The sequence below is a fragment of the Amblyomma americanum genome, chromosome 6 (assembly GCF_052857255.1).
Source record: "Amblyomma americanum isolate KBUSLIRL-KWMA chromosome 6, ASM5285725v1, whole genome shotgun sequence".
Taxonomy (NCBI): Eukaryota; Metazoa; Arthropoda; class Arachnida; order Ixodida; family Ixodidae; genus Amblyomma; species Amblyomma americanum.
The window spans coordinates 43,356,207-43,384,185 of NC_135502.1; the positions used below are offsets into that span (position 1 = coordinate 43,356,207).

At 44.2% G+C, this 27,979-nt stretch overlaps 1 protein-coding gene across 4 annotated transcripts; it reads right to left on the reverse strand.

Annotated features, from left to right (window-relative positions):
• Window positions 1–232: 232 nt before the first annotated feature.
• On the reverse strand, window positions 233–27,781 carry Bap111 (Brahma associated protein 111kD). Of its 4 annotated transcripts, none has more exons than XM_077669268.1 (13): window positions 27,432–27,635; window positions 27,033–27,079; window positions 26,498–26,590; window positions 25,361–25,447; window positions 19,181–19,312; window positions 18,112–18,187; window positions 15,797–15,855; window positions 14,984–15,047; window positions 10,581–10,640; window positions 8,544–8,713; window positions 7,511–7,612; window positions 2,970–3,392; window positions 233–923 (listed from the first exon to the last, which is right to left on the reverse strand). In XM_077669268.1, the coding sequence occupies exons 1-13, from the start codon at window positions 27,490–27,492 to the stop codon at window positions 777–779; spliced, it is 1,521 nt and encodes a 506-aa protein (XP_077525394.1). In that variant the 5' UTR covers window positions 27,493–27,635; the 3' UTR covers window positions 233–776. The 4 variants fall into 4 exon arrangements, with proteins under 4 accessions (XP_077525394.1, XP_077525395.1, XP_077525398.1 ...); XM_077669269.1 differs by having other exon boundaries at window positions 25,373–25,447; window positions 27,432–27,628; XM_077669272.1 differs by lacking the exon at window positions 10,581–10,640 and having other exon boundaries at window positions 25,373–25,447; window positions 27,432–27,781.
• Window positions 27,782–27,979: the final 198 nt, after the last annotated feature.

A 27,979-nucleotide genomic window follows, 5' to 3' on the forward strand; every position in this document is an offset into this window, starting at 1 on the left:
AAACAGCTCACAGTGAGCCTCCCCATCGGTATTTTCGGCTTTGCTTGTTAGGAGAGCTTCCAGTCTTCCCATAGCCAGCTTCTGATTGGACATACTGAAAGCAAGGAAGCCAGATCCTTACCTATAGCATTAACACTGCAGCCTTCAAAAATACACAAGTGAAAGCCATGCACTGTACACAGCCAATTAAAGGGTAACATAGCAGTATTTACAAGTAGCAATGAGACATCACACATTTTTTTTTTTTCAGCACTGTTTATGCTTAAAATTTGCACACAAATGACATACAAAAGGCTTTTCTCTTCAGTGACTGCACTGCCACAGGCAACATTTTCCTTGAATATGTAACAAGCATGGGCTACTAAGAGCTACAATTTGCTCCCATGCTTACTCTGAAGGACTCAATTATGTATCCTATAAAAAATATTCAGCCCTCCCTTTCACTACTAGTTCTGTGCCTCTATCAATGCATTAAAGGTTGCTCACCAGACAAGGGAAAACAAACATCTAAAATACAACTTGTAGCTTTGCTAGTACTGTGCTCTCGGAAGCACTTGAGGGGCAGCTGCAAAATGTATAAACATACATACAACGTGACTTGTGCAAATGAAATCGGCAGCTGTACTTCACAATGACCCAACAGACTCCTTATACAACAGCTTGACATCAAAAATATAAAACTTCTAGCACCCAGGTGCAATGTGGGGTGGGTAAAAAAAAAAGTAACAAATGTTTGAGTGCAAAAAAATAAAAAGACTGATGGTGCAAATGCCCAGCTACTGGGGACCACTCAATTCTGGTGCTGACTGATTGATGGAATCCATGGCTATCCTGGGAATTTCACTTGTCATGGTGCTGGCTTCTGGACCTCGGCCTGGTGCATCCTTGCTTTCCTGGTCAGAAAAAGCACCATCGCTCCTTTCCTGCAAAAATGGTTCACACATAAAAACCTGCTGCATTAAAATCCACTTAGACCAAAAGCACACCACATGGTCTGCCTCAATAGCTGTGAAGCTCTCTAGATTGCTAACTTCAAAATGATTCCTGTAAGGTGCAGAGCGAGGCCAAAGTGAACTATTTCACAACCAAATATGTAGATATTCTCCTGAGGAACCACTGCTCTTAAAACAGTTCTAAAAGACCTAGGAACAACAGCTCAAGGAAGGGCCAAATTTGCCAATGATGCAAAAGCGCTGTTCTGTTCATAAATCTTATTGCAAATACAGGCGAACCCATTTATAACAAATCTGATGGTTACACAAACAGCATTCTTTGTATCCGAAGATCGCAGTAAATGGACTTCCTATACTACTGCAAAAAACACCAAGTTCGACAAAAGCGGTGTCAGTTACATCAGTTAAAAAAAGTTAATTATGTCAGTCTATTTCTTCCAAGTAAGTCTTATTGCAGCACTTTCCAAGCTCACAAGCGTGATCATGTTCTCACGCCGAGAACTTTGCTGCCAAAATCTCATTTAGGTATGCATATAACTATAATCTCAGTTGAAGCGTTAACAGCAGCTGGTGGCAAGTCTGCTTTCTTAATCAGATTCTTAGCAGTCAGAGTATGCTCGTACTTCGCCTACACTGGCTTCATTAGAGAAATTCACTGCGAAACTGACGTCAATCAATGATGCTTTCCCGCAAATCCACATGCCTCTGATCACCTGTGCTTTTGACAGCATTGTCATTTGCGGCCCCATGCAGCACCCAGCGCAAGTGTGCACAGAACTTATAAGCGACACTGTCTGCAGTCTGCGCGTTCTCTAGGCGTAGTAACAGAACAGAATTTGGAGAGCCGCGACTAGGCAAACGAAGCATACTTGACCAGTGGGGCTACAAAGTCGGACAGCCAGAAAAAGCGAACTTGCCCAGGATTGCAGTGATACTCTGAAGTTTTCGCTTCTGACAGAAGGATCGCTTACAGCAGTGTTAAACTTGACGCTGGTTAGAGCGTACGAGCTTTGAATCGAACTCTTCACTTGAGAGTGAAACACGAACCACTTTTGCAGGCTGAGTGTTCGAAACTGGGTTTGGCCCCGAAAGGGCACAGCGGGGTTTGCGGAGCCTCCTCCAAGCACACGCCCCTGAAGAAGCTGGGCGCCGGGCCGGGAGTGGCTTGTACCCACTTTTACCGGTGGGTGTCCGGCTGTGGGTTTCGAACCAACCACCTCCCGCAGCCGAAGCGGACACCCAGACACTTTCGACAGTGCCCCTTCTTGTCACTTTGCTGACACTCTGCCCAGTCGGCACACATGCACGGGTTGAGTGACCTAGTAGGTCATTGCCGCACGCTTGGCCAGCGGTTACATAAGGTTTCAATGCTGCCTTTTTCATTTTCACAGCTTTTTCGGTTTACCGCTTCTTTCCGGAGTGGTGTCATGGAGGCTGTAAGACTTCAGTCTCTGCTCTTGCTAGAAGCACGGGTTTTTTTACTGTGAGGGAGAGTTATCAGTGTCTCCTTGTTTGCTATAATCGAGTGGTGCAGTCAAAGCTGTTCATTGTAATATGCACTGTCATTAGCGCCGCCCTAGTTTGTAATAAGCGAGCGTTCTATATATCTGCAACCGTTATAAGTGGGCTCGGCTGTATTTCTCTCACCAGTATTCAGCACACTCATTTATGGCCTCTGCAAAAGCCAATGTCTCCACTTTCTAGCTTCCTTCTGAGGCAAAATGAGGCTGTTTTAGGGGGACACCAGACTCTTTTATGTAGTGTACAATGCTGCTGAAAACTTGCTAGCAGACATGCTGCAGGGAGTGAATGGAAGGCTCATCAATTCTGTTATATTTTACCATACGACTAACATAACTCTCAATAATCAATACAGACGCAATCTGTCTGATGTGACCACCAGAAGGACAGAATGGCAATGTGTGCCGTACACATACTGAACCACATTATCTGTGGTGAAGGTGAGAAGCAAGCAACAAGCATCCGCCTAGAGTGAACACCCAGCTCTCTCATCACCTGCGAGTCCTGGCTTTCTGCTGTGTCCTCGCACTCCATGGGGGTCGCGGGAGGCTGCACAGGAGGAGCGGCACTGGCGGGTGGCTGAGAGTCCTCTGGGGGAGATTCTTTGCTGGGGGCGGTGCTCCTGCTGGCCCCTTCTTCGTCGTTTTCCTCCTCCTCCTCGGGCACGGCTGCTTCTGCCTGCTGCTGCCCCCCAGCGGGGGCACACGGGGACGTCTCCATGGGCTCGGAAAGGCTGTTGCTGCCCCCCTTGGTGATACCCTCGTCCCCAGGGGAGCCGCCCTCAGACCCTTCTTCACCCTCTTTTGCCTTGTCCGTACCACGCTGCTCTTCCTTGGCAGCGCTGTCCTTTTTGAGTTGCTCTAGCGCCCGTTCCACCATCTTCTGGTAGGTCTCGGCATCCACTGTCTTCCCACACCGCTTCATTCACGAAAGGGAGACACACATCAGTCAGCACTGCATGACCTCTTTGGCACCAGAATTTTTTGCGCACGGTCAACAGAAAACATGCATTGCAACACAGCAAAAAACACAGTAGTCATTCCATTATCACAACTCAATCTGAGATTCAAAGCAGCATATCTTGTTTTAGCCCAGTGAATTTCAGTCTGCAACATATGCATGCACAGCACACAAGGCCTGTGCTGGCTGCTCTTACATAGGAGACTAGGCACACTATTTCCCTCTGTAAATGGTGGATGCCAAGCTGCTTTCATAGCATTCTTAAGACTTAAGTATCTAATCCGTACTGCTTGCACAGTTGAACTGTGGGTTCAAATAGGCCTGTGCCACCATAGGTAAATATATGTTCTTATGGTGACAATATGGTACAGTATGATAGGTCAGGACTACACATATGGCTCATCCCACCAACAGAGGTAAGAATAAGTTGAAGGGAGACATGCAGTGCAGCTCAGTGATGATTTTCAGCGATAGAGCTGATGGTTCAATCTCTCAGCCAACATGAAATGAATGCCTTCATAGGCTGCATGAACAGCAGTGGTCTGTTGAGGCAGTGCGGCATGTAATTTTAAAGGGACACTGAGGAGAAATTGAAGTTGGCTTGTATCGATAGAATACCAGCTCCTGATCACAAAAACGCCGCTCTTACTGAAAACAAAGCTCTTGTAAGGTAGAAAATAGCAAGAACCAAAATACAGGTATCGCCACCACAGGCCAATCTCACAAGTACAAGCGCGGTGACGCCATAGGACAAGAGACGCCACCTTGGAGGAATTTTCCATCCTACTTTGTGGTCGCGAATCTCTGAGGCTGACAAAGGTAGGTTGCGCAGATCAATATTGAAGTATGTTTTGTTTTAAAACCAATAGTGCACTTTTATCACACAAGGAAGGCAGGCAAAAGACAACCTGAATGTTGGAAGCAAAGAAAACGGATGCTTGGCGGCCAGGAGAGTTTCGATTTGTTATGGCGCTTCGCGTCTACGAGCTTTGTGTGCCCCGTTGTTTTGTTTTTGACGCGCTTCGATTTACAAGCGCCGAGCAGCAGAGGAACTTCAAGTGCTAGTTAACCTTTGAAGGAGCCTGTTAATGCTCGTCAGATGATCGCCACGGTCGATGAAAAGCTATAATGGCACGATGGTCGGTGATCGTACAAGGCAGCACTTGTGTATTTGCATGCTTGCCCGGCGAAACATTCCCGGCTATACCAGTCAACTTCTAACTACTTAACGGAAATATTGGGGATGGGAGACAAGGTACAAGGCAGTTTAGAAAAATTGCTGATGGCCTAGCTCTGTTAGGCCAGGATATGCCTAGCGAAAGCGCGGAGATTTCTGCATCAGAAGAGTGCATTCACTAGATGCGCCTTTGTTGACTGGTGCAACTTGAGCTGTCGTGGCGGAGCGGCAGCGTTTCCGCCTCAAACACCGAAGGCCCTGGTTCGATTCCAAACCTCGGCACCGGATTTCTTTTATTCAGCGAGTGGGCAGGGGGTTTCAGTGGCTCCCATAGATGCCGCCGCTGAATACGTTGGTTGCGCAGTCTCTGTTAAGGCGCGTTTATGCTGCGGCGAGGCGCGCGCGCGCGCTGCACGGCGAAGTCACGCCAATCAAAGCGAGGCCCCCTATACTCCAACTGCGCTTGACTGCCGACACGTTCGGCGCACTCTGACCGCACTGGCGGGGAAATTGGAGCATGTATCTATTTCGCGCCGAGTGCGCCAGCCGCCGCCGGCCCGGCCAGACTGATTTGGCGCTGCGGCGAAGTGCGCGTCATATTCAATAGCTGCAGCAGTTGGGCGGAGCTGTTCTTTTCGAGCTCGGCTATTTTAATCCATTCACAGTACATATGTGAAGGTACATGAAGTTGGCGAGAGAGCCAGATCCAGTGGACCCATTGGATCTAGCGGAAGCCGTTGAAGCGTCGTGCGCCGGCTTTGGTTTCAAGCCGCAAACTTTAAACGCGACCGCCCTTGAGCATCTATCCGTTTTTTGTGGCAATAAAATAAATAACTAATTTCGCCCTTGCAGCCATGGGAGACCTCGACGCCGCCTGCTGCCTCGTGCAACCGCGCCGTTCAAGGAATCACAGTCCGTTGGTCCCGAAGCCCCGGCCAGCCTCCGATGGGCGCAAGGCGCCGACCTTGTCCTGGCCCCTTGCGACTCCCCGCACTGGGGTTATGATATTTAGTTTGCAACGGCTGCTCTCTGAGGAAGGGGGAAGCCACCCGCCGGCGCCTAACCTAACCGTGCTCCCTCAAAAGCATCGCACGCTCTGTGGGGCTGAGGTCGCTGAAATGCAGGCCAGAGTTTTTGCGAGAACTACGTCGTCAGGTTCGGGAACGGGATCCATCGTATCGCTGGCAAGACGCCGGTGTAAACGTAAACGAAGCGACGGTGGCGACTCCCGATAGATGCCTTCAACGTGCGGCGGCGGTAGCTTTCATTTCGGCAGCTTCTAGACCGCACCGCTAGCCGCCAGAAATCACGGAGTCTCCGTTTAAGTCAGGTTTCACATCACTCCGTTCTGTGTCATCATAAGAGTTCTCGAGTTTGAATCGGAGCGGCGCGGAAAAAATTTTTCAACTTCGAATCCAAATTTCTTCGAAATAAATGCATCTTTCGCTCCTGGACAAGCGTCAACAAAGCCATGAAATGCTGAACTATCAGATATTGCTAACAAAAAAAATTTGATAGGGTTCTCCTCAGTGTCCCTTTAAGCCCTTTCGAAATGAATGCCAACAGCAGGTTTTCTTGGACAGAAAATCATCATGGCAGCGCTGACCCTTGACGCAATCCACATGTACAAGATCACCTTTAATTCTTAGCTGAGCAGTATTCGCAAGACATACACATCTTTACTGATGGCTCAACTTCTCACGACACATCGTGCGGCCTTTATATGCCCTCATCAGGTCAAATGCTTTCGTGGCACCTAAACCGTAGGACATCCTCCACCACAGCAGAGCTATACGAAATAAAAGGAGCTGTCTCCTATATCTTGCACCACAACTCAGGACGCTGGTAATCTTCATGGACTCGCAAGGAGCGCAACAAGCCTTGTCCAACCTACTGAATAGAACAAATCATCAGCCAATTTCTCATGACATTTGATACTTGCACCATTTGGCTATTGCTGAAGGCCACTGTATACTTTTTCAATGGATTCCAGCTCACTGCGGCATCCTGGCCAACAAGAGAGCAGACGAAGCAACCCGCAAAGGTCTACAGTGTTGTAACTGTAAGCGTATCTTCACAAAATCAGATGCGTCCAGATGCGATCAGAACCACCTCTGGAACTTGCCGTCATCATTACCCCTTTCTCCATTCCATCGACCCACAGCTCAAATCAAGACTGCCACTCGAGCTTCCGCAACATCTAGAAACAATTTATCATCGTCTCCGTCTGAATGTTGCATTTACGAACAGTCTATGATACCCTTTCAAGCAAGCTGACAGTCTGCATTGTGACAACTGCAGCTCAATTGGGACTGCACTTCATATTCTCTTCGAATGCCCAGCGTACGCCACCGAGCGTGCGTACTATGAACAATGCATGCAGTGGACTCTATATTAGGTCCTCTAGGCTGTTACAAGCAGCAGCGACGTGCAATGATATTCTCATTTGACTATTTATACGCTATTAGTGTTTCAGACAAACTCTTAATTGCCTGAACACTTGATCACCCTGCTGCACATGCACAGAACTTGACTTCGGTCTCATCCAAAGAAGCCATCATGCAGTGAACTATTGCATTACAACCCTTTTCAATGATTACGCTCTTTCCTAGCACCCTTCTCCCATCTTTACTCCCTAGTTCCCTTCCCTACGCAGAGTAGCATGTCAGTGTATATTCACGCTGGCTAAAATCTCTGTTTTTCATTAAAGAGCTCTCTCTATTATGCTTAACAGTCGCAATACAAGGCACCCCGCTAACCAAGTGGACAGAAAAAAAAAAAAAGGATATGCTCTGAGAAAGCGTAACAAAAACTAATATATAGACCAAGAGTACTAAGGCAATAAAACAAAGGCCGCCTTCAGGCTGGAAATTTATGCAAAATGCAGGAAAAGCAATACCTTTTTCAAATCTGCTTGGAAGAGCTCGCTGGCTTCAAGAAACTTTCGCTTTTTCGCTTCAAATTTTTCCTCTATCTGTTGTAGTTCAGCTTCTAGCTTTTCCTGAAAAAGTACCGACAAAGACTTCTATGCATTATAAGGCACTGAGTTGTGGCAGTCTAGCAATAGACATATGGCGGAACGATAACCGAGCATGCCCACACTAGCATTAATTGAGCAATAGCTTTATTTTTCTTAATTTTTTTTAGTAATGCATGCACAATAGCACTTGCCCTTCTTATGAGTACATAGGTAACATACACTTTGATGCTTAAGCTTGCATAAATGCTTCCTGTTGGCAGCCCTAATCAGGCCAAATCACACTGATGGTTGGAGGGCCTACGGTTAGCTAAAACACAGGTTCTCCACCGACAGCAAACAAAAATCTCTCCGTTATCGTGTACAGATGTCAAAGAATAAAAAGCGATAATTCAAGCAAACACCCTTTCATGTACTCAATGATGTCTTTGCATGGCCCATACTAGGATCTGTGGCAACCACAGGTGCTCTTTGTAGTATTCCTCAAGTTTTGCCATGAATGTTTTTGTACACAAGGACTCATTTTCTGTCAACTGTCCGCACGGCAAATGTGGAATAAAGCCGACAATATAGCAGACAATATAACCCCTGCTCCCCCGAAGACTGACCTATCAGCTAGAATACAGAATTCCTGCGGTCGCCCACTCAAAAAACTAAGGTGCACCTCTCAGTCGGGATCAAGCCTGGTCAAGGCTGCTGTCTGGCTGCCCATGCTCTAAAGAGGCACAGTACTGTCCTTGCCAGGGAGTCAAAAATGAAATGGCAATCCTCCCTCAACAGAACCTCATAGTGGCCGTGCCACTTAGGCTTCTTTAGCGAAATAGAGATGCAGCTTGAAATCAGAGAAATTCCAGATGTCGTGCAACAGCTTAAAGTGCGTTTTTCTTTCTTTTCAAGCACACAAATTACGCCCACTGTTGCAGTCGAAAAGGATCAAACACAACTGCCCACATACCTGGTGCATAGTGAGAGACTGCACTTGGCGTTTGAGAACACTCATCCGTGCTGTTGTGACAACTGACCTGACGTCAGGCACTACAGCATCACTGAAGATTTCATTGATTAATCTGTGATTGCGCATGTACCGGGATGCTGCTATGTGCTTCACAGAAAACTCATCTATATCTGAAGGAAAGAGGCAGCAGTGGCAAAGGTTATCTCTAAGGTGCAAAAAAAAAAGTAAAAAATCATTAAACTGCAAAGCACAATACAATATTTAATTCACCAGAGGACATTAAAGGATAGCTTGTATAAATTTAATAAATTTATTTTTTTATGGTTTATGGGGGTTTAACACCCCAAAGCGACTCAGGCTATGAGGGGCGCCGTAGTGAAGTGCCCCGAAAATTTCGACCACCTCGGGTTCTTTAAAGTGCACTGACATCGCACAGTACACGAGCCTCTAGAATTTCGCCTCCATCGAAATTCGACCGCCGTGGCCGGGATCCAACTCGCATCTTTCAGGTCAGCAGTCGAGCGCCATAACCACTGAGCCACTGTGGCGGCACTCATTTTTCTTTGATTCAATTTGGAGCTGTTCACCTCGTGACCGACAGTAGGTTCTATACGTAGGAAACAATTAGTACATCTTCATTTATTTCAACTAGTTTCGGCTTTTAGCATACACACAGCTGGTCTTTACATGACCTTACAAGTCCAATGCAACATGAACATGCCAGCATGCACGCACACTAGATGTAGGCTGTTGTCTAACATTGGCACTATTCACTGAACATCACCGAACACTCACACGTCATGGTTTGAGTTAACTCCGCCCTGTCACAGTGACGCCCATGTTACAAGGGGTGAGACCCTTGATTCACTCAAACATATGATCTCTCAAAACAAACTGAATTATGTTTCAAGTTATGTTGACTACTGCCATTTTTTATAAATAACAATGTAATAGATAAATTTAGTCACAGAAGTAAGCTCATCTTGCAATTTTGTATCAGTGTTAAAACACCCTGTCATAAAATTTCACACAGCCCCGTCCTGCAGAGCTTAGCAACCCTAACATCTCAGTGCTCCTTGCACATAATAATAGGTAGCTTATCAGCTCCTCAACTACACACACAAAAGCATGGATGGCAATTTTGACGACCAACAAAGCGGGCCAATGTGCAGTGCTGTTGAATATAAGGAAGCAATTATCACACTACTGTTGAAGCAATTGCCTTGCTTATGAAACTTGGCAAACAAGGCAGTGCAATGCCCAGAATGAGCACGGTGCAGCGAAAACAGAACCCAGCACCTTTCCACTGTTCATTATGTTTTAACCAACCACTGACAACAAAACTCACAACAGCTCACACAGTCATAACTTCACGAGGGGAACAATGAAACAGCTTGACAGTCATTCTAAGAAATGTTGTGCTCTAGCCTATTTCAGTCAGCCAGCACAGATTCAAAAGCACACAGAGAGGACACTGCAGGAGGCCATTGCCGTTCGCTGCTGCAATTAAGAGGCACGTGTTTTGTAATTTCCAATTAGATCATTGTCAACTGGACGAGGCCAATAGTTTGCTGCACTGCGTTGCTTTTCTGGTTGCTTCAATAATTTGCATGTCAGTATGGAGACTGACACACAAAGAGTCTAAATTTGATGCAATGCTACAATAGCACTACAAAAAAGTTCTCACTTTCTTTGTTTCATTTTTTCCCCTACAAAATGTCAAATATATTATACTTTACACAGAAGAAGTGGTTCCCTGCTCCGGTGTTTTTGTGTACAGCACAGAAAGTAGCGGGCAGAAATAGGAACTGAAGACTAACAACATGTGCTCTGGACACTAGATTTCACAAGATACAAACAACACACGAGGCAAGCACGTAGCCAATGTGGCAGGAATTGAACTGGGTAATGCCAAAGCTGTTGCCAGAATTCTCTTCTTGCAGTAAATGAGCACACAGCTCGCACAACTGTTTCCAAGTTTACTAAGCATTAGCTTGCCCACAAATCCCAACAAGAAAGACTCGGAAGGTGACCTACCACTCAAACCCTTGACTTCCAAAAGGTAAATGCTATTACTCATCGAGCCAGAACCAATCCCTACACAAATGAGACAAAAAAATGGTCGCAATTACTCCTCAGCGCAAACTTGTTCTCATAAGATTCACAGGCAGAGAAAAGAGCAAGATGGGTTCAGCAGGTGCAAGCCACATTTAGCCAGCCTAATAGCTAATCCTATGCTTAATACTATATGCACTGGAACAAATTTAGATTTATTGTTTAACAAGCACTGCACAAAATCAGTTATAACTAACCTATCTGCTTTTACTGAAAACACCTGCTTAAAATTTGAGACATATACTAGCCCCCAAAATGTGGCTTCCAACATACTGAAGCATCTCTCATGCGCACAAATTCCAGGAAAAGCAATAAGAGCCAATTACAACACAACTCTCACGCATCTGTTTTGTCTTATTGTGTTCTTGGATGAGCAGCTTTATACAAATAATAAAGGAAAGAAAAAGCCCTGTGGAATGCAGGTGAGAAGGCACAAGATTTAATGCCGCCAGTTTACCCATTCTGCAATTGTCCTTAGCATACAGTTCATATGAGACCTCAAAAAAAGAAAATCCAGTTCCAGAAAGTTTTCTGATGCCCAAGGTATATACTTCTTTGCATGAACACATGCATTATAGTCATGTCTCAGTAGATTTTTTTTTTTCTTCTGCCCTACCTATTACATGAGATGCGGTACAATTCGTCCAGTTGTCCACGCACAAACCCAAGCTGTCCAATCTTTACAGATGCCTTCTAGAACAGCAATGCACTTTTTAAAACAAAAGTGACAATGTGGAAGTAGCCACTGTCCACACAGACACAGAAAAAAAAAAGTCCTAATGCAGACATCCACGATGGAACACTATCCAAGTTAAGCTTGCAGAGTGAAGCCTCTTGAAGACTGTCTTGTAAATACTCTTGAATATTCTTAGTGCTAATAAAAACAAACAAAAATAATGCTATGCCAAGTCTCTCTGATGAGTAATCTTTATAGATTAATCTTCTTTATTATAGAGCTCCATCATAGAGTTAAATGCTGGTGCACTCTGTGACCTGGCGGTTCTCGGACCTTTGCATTGTTTGAGACCATTTAACAGCATAACAGGCCTGAACTCATATTTGCCACCATGGCAAAGAGGGAGTTACTGTTACCTATTTGCAATCAATTACTGCCAATCATTACTTCAAATTTGGCTTAGTCACCTTCATCAATTTATAAATGTTTTTCACAATGTGCACACGAGTGCAATACACCTCTTCAAATAATTTTGTGATTAAGATATAACAATAATTCAGTCTCATCAGCCTATCAAATGAGCTCACATTTATGATGGTGTTATCTATAAATAATTAATTATAAAACCACACCCAGTTCATATTACAATTCATATTAAGCTTTTGACGTCATGCTTTGAAAAGCAATAATGCATAACATAAGAATGACCAGCTAGTCACTAACAGTCACTGTAGTCACTAACAGTGTAACAAAAATGAATAAATTATACTGGATGAAGAAGTACTGATGGGTGATTCAAGTTAAACTACTCAAATATTAAACAGCAGCACATATCTTAAGATCTTCAAGACAGACCAGTAAAAGGCCTGTAACCAGTTTGCTGCACATGTAGCTGAGCACAGAAGCTGCTAAACTGGGCACACTGTCTGCAATGATGCGTACAAATCGGCATAGTGAATATCAGAATGAAAACAAACGACCAACAATGGGCAAAATAGCTCCTCAAGACAGCAACATTAGAAAACAAAACAAAAACAAACAGGCAGGACCAAAGGAAATGAAAATCCAGTTTCAATAATTTGTCTATAATTGCACACCAGCAGCAGCAGCAACAGCAAACTAAGAATGCCTTTCCAGTTGACAGTGCTAGCTTTGAAAAATGTTTCCAATTTCACGGAAAGGAAAGTTAGCATTGCAGTGAATTCAAGTTCAAAGCAGGGAAGAAAAGGACACTCAAACTTCACTTGCACAAGCAACTATCAAGTCTAGGCATTTTGAAAATTATCTGGTGCCAAGCCAGACAGCACACTGCCTCAAAGCTTTACCACCAGTACTGAATAGACATTACTGCTCCAACCAACAAATGTATCCTGGCGCGCACTTTTACTTTGATTAAAAGCCTGCCCTGAACCAATATCGAGACATAACTATAAAGTATGTGTTCAGCACGCAATGAATGACATGAGCCCAATGCAAACGGCCATTTTTTTTCCCCCTTCATGTTACATTAAGTAAAAGTGGACAAAGATAGAAAGGCACAGGATAGGGTTTAAGCTTTGACAATAAGACAAAACAAATTTTGGCTTGTTTGCAGTTGGCAAAAAAGAGGTTTAAACGAAAAAGCAAAAGAAGGACCATGCAGCCATGCATGTCGTCATACACCTCAGTGACCTTTATACCACATGACTACTAATGCTGAGCTCCAAAGGCACATCCAGAACACTCTAAGAGCAAGCGTTTCAGCTTCTTTCTAACAGCAAGGCTGAACAATCGCAGATAAAAAGCGGCCATTAAGTGAAGGTTACACCATAGTGCAGTGAAGAATGCTTTGCAAAGGCCAGCAGAGTTAACCACAAGTCTGTGTGGCATGGCTCCCTTTAGGTGCCCTCTTAGGATCCTTTAGCATGTAACAGTGATGTTTAACAGGTGTTCCTGCGGACACTTTCAAAATTTCCTACAGAAAATCTTTTCAGGAGCAAATCATGAAAATCAGCATGAAAATCAGCATGAAAATCATGTGAATTAGGTTCCTAATTCAAAATTACTATTTAACTTTTATTTAGAACAGTTTGCCGGTTAGCACCAATGACAAGTTCGTAGTTGCAGGCAAGACAATGCCATAGCAGTTTTTGAAACGAAGAAAATGTAATTCTTTAAAACCATGCAGAGCAAGGAAATGCATTTTTTTTTCCCGCCAAAAACCAAAACAAGCACATGAGGAGCACAGGAAGTTCAGTGCAAATACAATGTCTGATGGTGGCATGTTGCAATGACTACAGCGCCAAATTTGAACTGTCTCTGCTTTTGTACCATTGCATAACACTTACTTTTTGCTTCATCACTCGTTGCAAGAAAAAGAACAGTCATTGCCAATTATGTCACCATACTTTTGGAGAGCTGATATCGTGCCAGTATAGCATCAGCAATATGGCAGAAACTGATGTGGCACTGCTGATGCCACACTGTTCCTGATAAGATTTTCTATTTAATCACTCTACCTTAAAAACCAGAATATAGGCCCTTGTGACATGCACTGTACACACCAGCAGCATTTGTACGCAAATGAAAATAGTGTCATCACCGTGCAGCCAGGTGAGTTGAATTTGTTTCAACGTAAGAGTGACTTTTGACACTTTTGCCATTCAATGATTTTGTAGCGACAGCTACATTACGCTAGCATTTCGAGCCTTCAAAGTGGTGGTGCCGTGGCTCGCCACGTGTTGCGGAGCAGCTGCCGGCGGCGAGGCACGCTGGCGAAACCAAGTGTGTGTGTGTGTGTGTGTGTGTGTGTGGGGGGGGGGGTGAATCCACGTCTAGGGACGAAGATGAAGAAGGAACGCCCGGCAAAACGGAGCGGCGAAAGTTGTAGCTATCGCGTCACTCCAGGTTTAACCAGAGCTAAACCACTGCCAATTTTTTTTTTTTTTTTCATATTCAGAATTTGCAGGCTGGGTGGGTTGAGCTATATTCCAGTCCGACCTGTATTCCGGTTTTTACGGTACTTTGAAGAAGTTCTGAAAGTGCTCACTGGAACACCCAGTGTACATCAGCGGACAATCCACGTTACTGCTCCCTTTAGTGATATATACAGACAGATGCATCCTGGCCAAACTGCTAGTTTGTTCATGCTCGAATTTCATACAGGGGTGGCACATGGCAAAGGACTTTATTACTGGTTTGATTGTGATACTTGTTTTGGAAAGAGTAAATTAAAAGTGCACTTAGCAAGCAGCAATGACAACCATAAAAATAAATCTTCACAATGGCATCCATCAATAAATAGGTCAAACTGTCACAAATGAGCCACAGCAGACTGAGGAGACAGCTTTATTCTGTCAGTGACTGATGGCATCCCAGCTCCCAGAAAAAAAAAAAAGGGGGGGGGGGGGGGGGGGTTGCATGAACGTATAGAACATGACCTCCCAATTCAGTCTAGGTGAACCGGACAATTACAGCAACCACCCTATGATCAAGCAAAACCTGCCACTAAAACAGCCTCTATGCACCACTTGAGTGTAAACAAGTCTAGGGTTTGGCCAGAAGTGCTATTACCTTGCTCTCAGTGACACAATGATAGGTTGCTTTGAACAATTATCTGTGCAACCTTGTTTTGCTGAATAAAATATTTGAGCATACTGAGAATACTCACCATCTTCATCCTCTGCAGGCTGTATGCTAACCTTGCCATCACTCTTTTGAGATCCCATCAGAGACTGTAAAGGAAAAAGCAAGCAAAGACACTCAGGGGACAATAATAGAATGAAAATCTCCACAGCTGCAATCTTAAACCACTATTACTTCAAGCGTAAAGACACCAGTCTGTTAAGCCACAAAGTGAGCATCGTAATAAGAAACAGTTGCATCACATCTGATGCCAGTGGTAGCCAGGTACTATGTGTCCCACCCCTTCAATTCTCTAGGGCTTAAAATTGAATTCCTGAAACTTTTGTTTCATTAGCGCAACAATCAAGTGAGTCACCTGGTAATCATCTGTGTTTTTTGGCACAGGAAGACTCTCAGCCATGAAGCCCGTGACAAAAAATAAGCAATTCTTTTATTTTGCCAACCAGCTAAACCTGTGAAATCAACTACGATACAATAGGTCCTGGAGTCACAACAGATTAGCGGAAATAGGATGCAGTGCCTGTCAGAGAATAGAGTGAGCTTTACCTCTCCGTATTCTATTTCTTGCGAAGACAGTGTGGCAGCTGAAATAACATATTACATTATGCTGCTGTTTGAGTTGAACTGCTCTTTACCACCACGTTCTCAAATGAAGTGCGTTTAGCCATGCCACACGCTTTGCTGCATTGCGCTGCATTGCAGCATTGCAGCCATGCGAGTTACACGAAATGCAAGACATCAATATGAGTACCTGCTTGGCGGATTCGGAGTGCTCACTTAGCAGTAGCACAGCAATAAGGCAAGTGAATTAAAGAAAATACGACAGCATTGTACTAACCGAACTGACAACCGATGGGCTTCGTTCAAGAGCTTCTCTTTCCTCAGCAGCTTGCTGGGCTGGAAAAGGAAACAACACACTCATCAATACGACTCAGTGGGCACAACTAAATTTTACAAAAACACACTCCTGGGAATGGCAATTATGGGAGAACCGGGTGACAGGTTACTCATGAGCATTTAATGACTACGTTTTCATGAATGCACTCCACAGTAAGCTTCACTCATAGTGTGCAACTAACTCAGTAATATGCTTGGAATGTTACAAAATTAACTGCTTCTAAAATGAGACCAGATATAGTGCCACTGTTTACAAATGTGCCTCAAACAGTGACACAATATCTGTCATTTAGAACGATGAAGCACACACACACGAAATCAGCCTGTGCAGTGCATTTCACTTCCTGTAACAGCCTGCTAGTAGCCTGGCACAGAAAGCATACTTGTTGCACCAGGCCACCAACAGCAGGCTACTCCGGGAACTTAAATGTACCAAAGTGGAATGCAGATAGTCAGCAGCCAGAAAAATGCAATAATAAGATAAGAAGAAAAATGAGCAAAGTTTCGCATTATTGTGCAGTACACCACGTGCCACACAACGTATGTGTAGTGGGTCCCAAAGCTGTGCATGGGCTATGAGAGATGCTGGGGTGGAGGACTACAGATAAATGCCAACTAGTACCAGGGGCTCTTCTAATCTGCACCGACATCATTGAGCACATGGCCATTTTTACAGTTCACCTACATCAAAATGCGGCTGCTGCAGCTGAGATTCGATCCCACATCCTTGAGTTCATCTGCCGAACACCACAGCTGCTATGCCACCGCAGCGAGTGCCAGGCAACATAAAACTGCTGAATCACTGAGCCCTCGACATGTGAAGCATGCATGCAAGCAAGCACACACACATAGCAGCGAACATTCCAAAGAAACAACAGTAACCTTGACAACTATGGCCAAAAAGCAGAAGGCTAAATCAGCGAGCATGGTGTACATCTGTCCTGCTACCACTGTAAACCTACAACTGCAAAACAGACAGACAGGTAGACTTGCTGAACACCAAAGTTGGCAATCTTCAAGTTGTGGGGCCCGCGTCGAGTTGAGAGGCAGAATGCCATTTTTTAGTGCCTAGTGATTTCTTTTTGTGTTCACATGCAACAATGTGCACTCTGAAGGCAGGCGGTCAGGCATGCAGGCAAATGTAAAAAAAAAAAACAAGAACGGTTATATCACAGAGAATTTAACGGCTCTTGAACTATTCCTTCTACAATAAAAGCCATGAGCTCCTAAATAATACATTCTTTCACAGCACACACTTGACCCTCCAGCTGCTGACAGTACGGGGCAGTGAACTAGTGGAGGATTATCTCCACAGGTAGTTAGCTCATTGATAACTTAATTTCATGCAGGTGGTCAATATAGGCACATGTCACTGGGCACATGCAACATTTGATCATTTTAGATTTCTCTTTGACGGCTCTGGACTGTTTAGGCATTGTACTACTCTCATTCTACATTAGCCCTAGCATAATTATTTGCTCTTTGGCATCTCTTTGGCAAGCACATTAGTGTTTTGAAGGACTGTAGAAAAATATGAAATCCGAACATCTTGAGCATGCCGTACAAAATCTCTTTCTCAGGGTACGCTCAAGTGGCAACGGTGCTGGCTTTGTAGCTGCTGCAGGTAGAGCAGTTTCTTGTTTTCTGGCAAAGGGCATTTTTGATAGACATAATCAAATCGAAGGTCTATTTTCCAGCAATTTTGCGAAAAATCGTGGATTTAAGCATTTGTTGCAGAACTGTGTTAGTAGCCACATTCTCTTTCTTTTGGCTCTACTGCTCTCATGGACATTATTAGGAGTAACATAACGACAGAAAAATGACCACTTTATCTTATTTGCCCGACTACATTGCATACAGAGAGTTTGACTTTTCACAAGTATTTAAAATGAAATATGACTATAGTGCCATCTCAAACTGTTCAGGCCAATCACTGATGACCATTTTGTCCATGCTGGAGCTGGCCAACACTACAGACACTACAGACACCATTTAAATGCTTCATAGCACTCCAGAAAACGTGCCTAAAGTTCGTTGCTGAGGTGCACAACTACCCCGACTACGCAGCACTTGACACAAAGTGCCAATGCCCAAATAGACAAATTTTTCAGGTTGTCAAGAGGAAAAAAAACTCACGAGGCAATGGAGCCATTAAAAGATAAGTAAGGCCTATAAGCTTAACTAAGAAGCTAATTAAAAAGAAAAAAATACACGAGTCGACCACCATACCAAAAGACAGGTTTGCGTGATGCTCACCCCTAACTTTGGCCGCCACCCATGCTTGGTAAGCAGGCGAGCTGTGGTAAGACTTAAGTGCTTCATTGTACTCCATCTGCAAAAGTGAAATAGACAATTCCCATGACCAACTTTGAACAGAGGACTGGCATGCACTGCTGCTGGAATAGCAGCACACAGAAGTGTTCCTTTCATTAAGTCAGCCAAACCTGAAGCATGTTTATGGCATTATGTAAAAGGCAAGAACAAAGTCAATGTGGTAGTACTGTGAATCAATGATATGAGGATGGGAAGGGAGATCAGCAATGAGGAATTTGCATGGGCGACAAGGTAACTGCTAACAGTTAGCCGCTAACAGTTAGTGTTTAGCAAACCTAGGAAGGGGGAGGGAAAAGGAAGGAAAAGGGAAAATAGGATGCAGTGGGGTTTTTACAAAAGTGCACTTCAAGCACCAGCCCTCAATAAGGCGTATAAACAAGAATCCAGAAACGATGACAACTGGCATAAAATATTTTACTGTACTGCCTACCACAGGCTTTGGCTGTGCTCAAGACTTGCATGTAATTCAGAAATCATAGTCAGGAATTCAACAGCTCTGTAGATAACTACTAAAGTGGGCACACTTCCTCGCCTTGGCACTTGTCACTGTTAGGCACTATATCCTACAATATAAACCCACAAATACTAGCACGGATCAAATTGTTAAGTTACAGCAAAAGTGTCCACCTCAACAGTGAGAGCATATCGCCAGAATTATAAAAGCAATTACAGAACACCGTCTTCAGGGTGGAAGCTCAACTGCGCACAGGTAATGAAGCAATCAAATGCAATGAGTGCCAGTGAGCACAACTGCAGATGAATGTATGATGAGTTGTGAGGGATTTAACCCAAGCAACAGTGGCCAACAACGCTAAAAAAAGAGGGAGTGCAGCCAAGCAGGCAGGAGGTTGGTTGCTGATACACATAGGGAAACGGTGCATCTAAGTGACAACACAAAAAGCAGAGTGGGGGAGGGAGGTAGTAGAGATGAAGAAAAGGGAGCCAGCCACAGGGTTATGTGGCAGCTATGTGTAAGTGAGACAGTGCCCACCTTCTCGGTTTCGTAATCATCGACGTACTCCTGCTTTGCCTCGTCTGGCAGTTCTCTCCACATCTGACCGATTATTTTGCCGATTTCCCACAACTTCAGGTCTGGGTTTGTGGCCTTCACCTGATCCCACACCTTAAAAAAACACAGGTCAATGAAGCCCAAAACTTCTTGCCTTGGACGCGCTGTCAAGAATTTCGCTTGGAAAGCATAAGGGCATCCTCTGGGCCACTGGGAAGCAGGCCTCACACAAGGTGTGATGCACTACCTTTTACCCCTGTTTGTGCCAAATTACACCTGCCTGTAACATGGTGCCAGTTGCACCACAACAAACCTACCGACAAGTTACACGGTGCTGCACAGGAGTTATAAATAGTGACCATTTGCACTAGATGTCACAAAGAATAACGACCAAGCACAACAAATTTCATGCCATGAATTTTCTTTTTATTATCACAGACATCAATGCGATTTTCTTATTGACCTTGTACATAGGCGCCGCAAATTAGTTTCCGCACAGAGAAAGTCATTTACATATTTTATGTAGCACACAGCGGATGGACGTAAAGAAGTTCTTTAAACCAGATGACATCAAGGAACTCTGTGTCTTACAAACGGTCATGTACCACGCAGTGCATCAGTGGAACCACAACATAAACTGCACATCAATTTAAAGGAATGCAAGCCTTTATGACTGAAAAGTCATTTTAAAAGAATGATAATTTTCAACTTCATTGTATTTGCTTTCATGTAGTTTTTCCCACACAGATGTCTAAGTTTGGGAGCTGAAAACTGCACAGTTAAGAAAATATGAAATAAAGGTGTTCTTTTGACACAAGAACTTGTAAAAATTCATCCAGAAGCATCTAATTTTTCACATCTAAACCTTTTAAAAGCAGCCTTCCTAAAACAGCAAATTTAGTCCCACTCAAAAGTGTGGCAGTCCGGCTTTTTTTTTTCTACTAGATCAGAACAGCCCTTGTAGCTTCAAGTATGCAAAACAATGAAAAAACATAATGCAGTCATATTATAGGGCATCTCACTGCAGCACACCCTGTGCCATGTCTATCACCTTGGTTTAATTTTTTTCTAGATAACTATCTTGTGACAAGTTTTTCTAAGCTTTCATGGATTCAGTTTTGACAACTCATTTTCGCTAAGGAGATATGTGTGTTAATGAATGCGATAAGTGAACTAAATACCCCTGAGGAAATTAATAGGTTGTAAAGCTTTTTTGCATTTTTCACAGCAACAACATTTAGACCTTAGAACTGCAGCCCCTTGAAAGTATCGCTACAGTCTTTACCTTCTGCAAAACCAGAGACTTATTTTCTTTTGCAAGTTCCACACAGTCAGATTTAAAATCTTTTCCGAAACAATTTGCATAGTTTAAGAACACAAGCACTCACTTTACATCAGAATTATCAGGATATTAGTAATCAGCACACATACTATATAATCCTGAGCTATTCATTATCACAGCATTAGTAATAAAATATGAATGTTTAGTGAAAGGCCTTTTACTCCCCTGAACTTTTCAAGCTTAAGGCTATTCGCACGACAACATGAAATCTATGAAAAACAATGCTGACCAAAAGAGCCACTGTGTTAAGGGGAGACAGTATTGAAATGGTGAAAAAAAAAAGGAAGCAAATATTTCGATTTTTCAAAAATGGCATATTTGGTTTCAATTTATTCTAAAGTAACTATCTACAAAGTTTCAAGGTCTATTTTGACCTTCAACTGCTATAAAATTGATATATTTGACGTCACCAAAGCGCCGAACAAAATGCAGCTGAACTTTGCACCCGTCACCTCCCACAACCGCGTCCCAATCGCCGCCATCTTGGCATGTTCGAAAGCTGGCCTCTTCCCTACATCCTCATTACTCAATATTGTGAAATCCTCTTGGAACATCTGCATTCAGCTGCTTTCTGACGCCTGTACAACGACCTCTGAATGGCTGGCACGCGCACTTCAAATGAGATTTTCTCAACTTCGTGTTTCTTGCCAACATGACTAGCTTTATGAAAGTTTTTGTGATGTTCTTATGGTGCAATTTCAAGTAATGTTATACCGCTGAATTCAGAAAGAACTAAACTATGGAGCTGTGCTATTTCTTTTTTTATGGCTGAGTCACGGAAGAAGACTATATAGGAGTGGAAACTCCGCTGTCTGCGGCGACCAGAAAAGGTCACAAGCGTGCAGCGCCACTATCATGCTGGCGGCCTGGAAAGAAACTACTGCCGTTTTGGTTGCCAAGGCAACCGGTCGAGCGTGTTGCTCCCGTTCGGCCGCACGCGCCTGACTTCTATTGAGGGCACGCTCGCACACTTCTTTACCGCTGGTAGCCCGAAGAGCAAGTGGTGCTACGCTTCAACCATTTGAGCACAGTAAAAAATAAAACGCGTTCTTTTCCATGACCGCTATAAGATGATCTGTAGCTTCTGGTTGTGCGTAGGGCTACTGTTTGACACCCACGTGATGACTTTGATTGGATGGTATAAGCACTGCTGGCATTTGTCGAAGGCAAACATGCCTTCACGTTCGTCGAGTATGTGACCACGCTAAGTTTCATCTGCTGGAGGAGAATGCGGGCGTCGTATGGCGCAGCGTTTATGACTACACGTCAGCCGAGAAGGCAACAAGCGGCAACAACTTCTAACCTTGCTCACCTTCTCCCTGCAACACTTGTGACCACTTTTGCAATTTCGAATAAAACACCTGCGTCCCATCTTAGTCTAGCAAATTCCGAAGGAGGCTGCACTGCGCGTAGCAGTGCTGTTAGTATTACGGCCCTCGAACAGACACCGACAAGAACTGTTGCTGTTTGACTTAAGGGCGCAGAAATACAATGTCACGGCGCGCCCGCTGAAGCAAGCACCCGTGTCGTCTGCTTTGAGCGCGCGCCGCCGGAGCCGCCTGCCCGGGCGCTGCATTTTTCTTTTTCTCGCTGCGGCTTCTACGTGGCGGCGCATGGCGCTGCCACTGCATACGGCCCTGTCGGCGCATACAATTGTGACTTTATCTGGTCGCCTGCGCTCGCTCGCGCTGGCGGGAGTTTCACCTCCTATATAGTCTTGCTCCGTGGGCTGAGTAGAGCATGTCAAATTTTTTTACATTGTTTTAAGTGGTTTAACGTCCCAAAGCAACTTAGTCTAAGGGGACGCCATAGTGGAGGGCTCTGAATAATTTCAACCACCTGGGGCTCTGTACCGTACACTGACATTGCACAGCACACGGGCCTCTACCATTTCACCTCCATCGAAATGTGACACCCGCGTCTTTCTGGTCAGCAGCCGAGCACCATCCACCGTAGCGGCTATCAAATTTTGGTTTGGTTTATAGAAGTTTTAGCGTCCCAAAGCAACTCAGGCTATAAGAGACGCCGTAGTGAAGGGCTCCGGAAATTTCGACCACCTGGGGTTCTTTAACGTGCACTGACATCGCACAGTACAAGGGCCTCTAGAATTTCGCCTCCATCGAAATTCAACCACCGCGGCCGGGATCGAACCCGCGCTTTCGGGCCGGCAGCCGAGCGCCATAACCACTCAGCCACCGCGGCGGCTCGGCTATTAAATTTTGTGAACAATAATGCCACCTAATTATATTTCATAATTATGGTGCTTCGACAAAACTAAACATTTTTTAATGATGATGTATGTCAATAACAATATAAATAGCATGGCCCCGCATGGCAAACCTTTAGCTACAGCTCCATTTTAATCGAAACCAAAAATATAGAAGGGAAGTACCTTATCAGCCATATAAAAAGTTACCCAATTTATATTTATATTTTTGAAAGCAGGAGGAAGAAATACATATCCACGCCTAATTTCATTATGATATCTCTAATAATAAAATTTTCATTTTGAGATCCATGTCTCCCCTTAATTGCCTATGCAATGCAGTGAGGTCTATGTTCTATTCTTTCAGGGTAGTTCTTTTCACGGAAACAAGTTCGCGGCACTAGCCCAAATAGAGCACAAACATGTGACCCCCATCCATGCGCTCATGCCCATCTTCCCAGAGGCCCTTAGAGCTGCCTCTCACCACTCTTTTCTACTCTGGCCTGCACAATAAATGGTCCAGACAGTGCAAAAGATAAACTGCAGAAAGTCACGAAGCTACACAGGTTTTGCCAGGTAGCAGAGGAGGTCTCCTACATTTACCACTGATGGCACTGTGCAAAAAGACCAGGTGCGTTTGCCACTTGAACATCAATGGGTAAGACATGGTGAGAGTTCAGCTTCTGATCAGGAGTCTGCAACTCGCTAGAACACATGCATACAAAGCCATTTCATCAGAACACAATACATATAGGTAATGCATTTGGCTCCTAGCATAAATGCCAGAGAGAGCTCTGACAAAAGCTTTTCCTCTATAAAACAACTTATGGGCAAAACTGCTTTGATCAATCCCTTTGGTGCTTGGGAATTTATTTTCTCGCAAACAACCAAAGTGTACGCAAGTCACTGTATCAACTACTTATACATAACATACTGTCATAATAATAAAAGAAAGACCCTGGCACAACCGTAAAGTTGAAGGTGGCAGCACTGACCACCATGTGACACCTGCACAATACATAATTTTCACTATTACTCTACCAATACTTTCTGCAATTCTAACAAAGATCTATAATTATTCATTTTTCTTGGCATATACGACTGAAAACTGAAAAGAAGCATCACTAAATAAGCTGCCATACTCCCAACCTATGAAAAGAAGCGTCACTAAATGAGCTGCACTGAAAAGTCCATACATTTCACCGATGGGTCTCACAGTACCGATGCTATAATAGCTACTATGGGAACCAGAGTGTATCACAGATAAGCAGAACTGTTAGTTCCAGAGCTTCCAGATGGACTTAAAATGATATGTAGCAATATATGTCTACATGCAAGGCTTTACAGCTAAAACAAAAATGGCTCAATGCCTGGCCCATAAACCTTGGCCCAATGCAAGGTCAACGTAGTCATTGGACCAATTGGAATAACCAAGTAACTAGGAGACAGTAGAAGGCTGAAAGCCAAGAAAGTGCTTATTCACAGATTTTCCTTCCATCTGAACGTCAATGTCAGCAGATGACTAGAGAACAACAATCCCTTTTATTTGAAGGCAAACAGAGCTTAAAGAACAGCTGTCCTCATTTAAGGGTGACTATTTTGTAGGTGTATATGGGAAATATTTTGTGTGATGAAGCTTTACCTATGTTAATGTGTGATGCTGAAAGGTTGTGGCAGAGATCTGTGCAGCTCATATGATTTGCCATCGGGAGTTTCAGGAAAGCTATCACATGTTTCTGAGACTGGTTTCACAGCCATTTTTTAAAGCAATTACTTTCTTTGGCAACTACTTTAAACTTTCAACACACTAGCTACACTTGTAATGGGAGTTTGTCATAAGGCTGTACACTTGTCCACAACGCAACTGCACCCTAGCCATAGCTGAAATTTAGACTTGGATCAATCTTTTATAGCTTCTATGCTAATACTGTTATTTCCATAAATGTAAGCCGGCTGAATAAAAATAAGAAACTTAGTGGGATAGTGAGGACAATCTGAACTTGATCTATATTGATGAATTACAACTTTCTATTAGCAAAAAGGCTACTAGTACAGAAAACAGAACTCTTATATGCTAGAAAAGAGTGAAATATGAAAGTCGGGTGTTGGCACCACTCGCCATTTCTACTAACAGACTGTGGTAACATCTGGAGAGCTTGTTTTGTTGAACAAGACAGAAAATGCTGGATTGCACACCAGAATATTGAAGCAGTTTTTGCATCACTACTGCTAGTGCCTTTTTATCAGATATGGAAGATAAGAGAAAAACTGAATCATACAACTTAAGTGAAAGTAACTAAAGACACTCAACATTATCTCAAACATCAGGAGTTGACATCCAAGTGAGGGAGTGGAAATACTCCTACTTTAATTACATTTTTTTTTTGTGATGAGAGCATCTTTTGCAATTTTGTAAACATCAACCGAGTCATGTCACAAGTTTACTAGTAACAAAATGTGATGCCGATGTGTTCAAGGTCCCTTTAATGAAAACATTAAAATGGCGAGAGGCATAAGAAGCAAGACTGAGTTGCAAACTGCTGGTCCAAGGCAGAGGTGCCATGTCCAAGTTAAGAAGCAAAATGGATAAACCTGGGGGGGCTGTAATCCTTACCATTTTTCTTACCTTTCTACTGTACCTCATGTACGGCATCAGGGGTTTATCAGGAGGCTTAGGTGGTTTGGGCACACGGCTTTCGGCCTGCACAGAAGACAGCAGCAACACCACCATAAAATCTTCTAAAGTAGCCAAAAGTGAAGCTGCAGGTGAGGCAAATGTCCCAAGGCTGATGCAGGTCACTCCTAGCATTGTTCCATAAACAGGTTACTGGCAAAGAGCATTCAATACGCTCTTAGGAAGGCCGAATGGCCCACCACATGAGCAAACAAAATTAGATGCATGTTTACTAGATGTCTCATCACTAGGAAATAAAACTGAAGGCAAGGCTAGAAAAATGCTGATGAGCACTACAGTGGCCACTGATATCTGCTGTTTCTCACTGTGTGATTGTGAACGCGGCCATTATAGCTGCTATATATGGGTTGCACGTGACATTACAGGTGCCATGATGGAGTCGAAAGCATAGCTTCCGCAGTGCAGGTCGAAGCAGGTGGTGATAAGTGGATTACGAAAACATGCAGGTTCCTGCCACGGCGGCCACTATGACGCCAGTGCAACTCGTGTCTTCTCACAATGAAGCAGACGACATATGCTGCCTAGAATTACTGGCAGAGCAGCAAAGGAAGTTTAGCATTACGCATTCATACCTTTGCAAATACGTATTAAATGTCTCTTTATATAACAACCATCATACTTGCTAGCTGGCATACCACCTGCTTACCAGTGATACTGATGAGCCTACTGTACCATCTGTAAAGCCCACTACTGCCTAGTAAAGTAACGCCCACTCTGTGAAAGTAGGCTCATGGCCTTTACTCTTTTCGGATTGAGTGCACATGGACGACCAGTGAAGACGGTCAACAGCACTTTGCTGGAAAAACAGGTAGCTGACACGAGCTTCAGCCAATATGCTATGCAACAGTGCACAAGCACAGATTTTTTACCTAACAGTGATAATGCACAGCACCTTTATTTTGCCAGCACTTAGTTGTTCACTTTAGTATCCCTATACAACACAACAGTACCAGAGACGACCAGCATTCTATACGTAAGTGAAAAAGACATGTCTACAGCTACGCTGCATAGATGTACAGGCTGACATAAGCAGAACACTAAAATGATGACACTTACGCCTCCGACGCCACGTGAGCCCAACTTGAGGGGATTGAAAGAGGGATGTCCATGAGGAGATGGCACAAAAGGGCTGGCGTTTGCAGAGGAAGGCTGCGATTTGGACGATACCCAGTGAATGCACAGCGCTCTTGATCTGTGTTCTTCATGACGTTTTGCATTCAGTTATGAATTCAAGCAAACAGCAGAGCATAGGTAAACGACAAGTGCATGCGAGATTCATACAGAACCGAAACAAGAAACCGATCCGAATGTGCAGCACTTTGCTCACAGCCCCTGTGTAGCAATACAAGCGATCGCATTTTGTCTCCTGGTCAAGTAAAAGCAACAAAAAAGGTCGCGGTCGAAGCAACTCATAAATGGCACTGCTAAAATAATAGCACACCGATAACTGGAGAAAATGTTACTGGAGAGCAATTTCCTTTTACAGCAAAACACAAATCAGCGCTACTTCTTTAGCACGCGATTTATACATCAAACAACTGCGCGCAAATTCCCGACAGTAACAAAGGCTAATAACAAAGCGTGCCCTTACCATTGGCGAGCTTGAATTGGAAGTCGCCCCTTGAGTCCTCGGTCGTTCTGTAGAAAAAGGGGGACAAATGAAGCACTATGAGCTCGCCATCAAATCATCACTTGTCATTTGCTTAGAACTAGGATAGCAGACAGCCAGTCTTCAGAGAGCGTCGCACAAATGCGTATCGATTTTCCTCCACGCTCACTGAGTCCAGTCTCCCATTATTTCCTTCCGGAGACGGACCTTGCGGCAATCGCAAGCCTTCCCAGCCGGTAAAAAAGAATGAAATTCAAAATCATAAGTGGTTAACGGTAGCAGAGTTGCCATAAACACGAAACCAATGTTCTAGCCGAAAGCACTATGACAGCCTGCTCTGCCGGCTTCTGTAAAAAATGGAAGACATTTTGTGTCGCTTACGGGGTGTTGGCGGTGTTGCCGCGGTCATCTGTGCCTGCCGGTAGTTGGGCGGAAGGGCCATTGTAGGGAGTGACACGACTAAAAAGTAAAACTGCACATATGGAACATAAGAACCAGCAGACGAATTAAAACCGCGCGATTAAGCTCGCGCACGACCGACTGTACTCATGGCGGCCAACGCCACAGACGTGCAAATAACCAACCAACAAAACAAACGCCCAACTTCGCGAAGCGAGTAACGCCATTGGTAACGCCCGCGACAACCCAGTCTTTTTTTTGCTTGTGCGGTTCAACCCATCCGAGTCCTCCCTAGGTCTGACTCGTCCCCTGTCCCTAGGCGTAGTTCCACTGATCTCCACTAGGGGGTTGGACGCCGCATCGGGATATTCTAGAGCACTGTAATCGGGCGCTCGAAAGTGTGTTGGTAGCTCTATGCTCGAAAGTGAAGCCACCGGAAGTTTGGCGGCATGTCTCGGAAGTCAGCCTTTGGCAGTGCACGGAATCGGACCTCAGCACGCCATTATTATTATTATTTTTCAGTTTTAGTT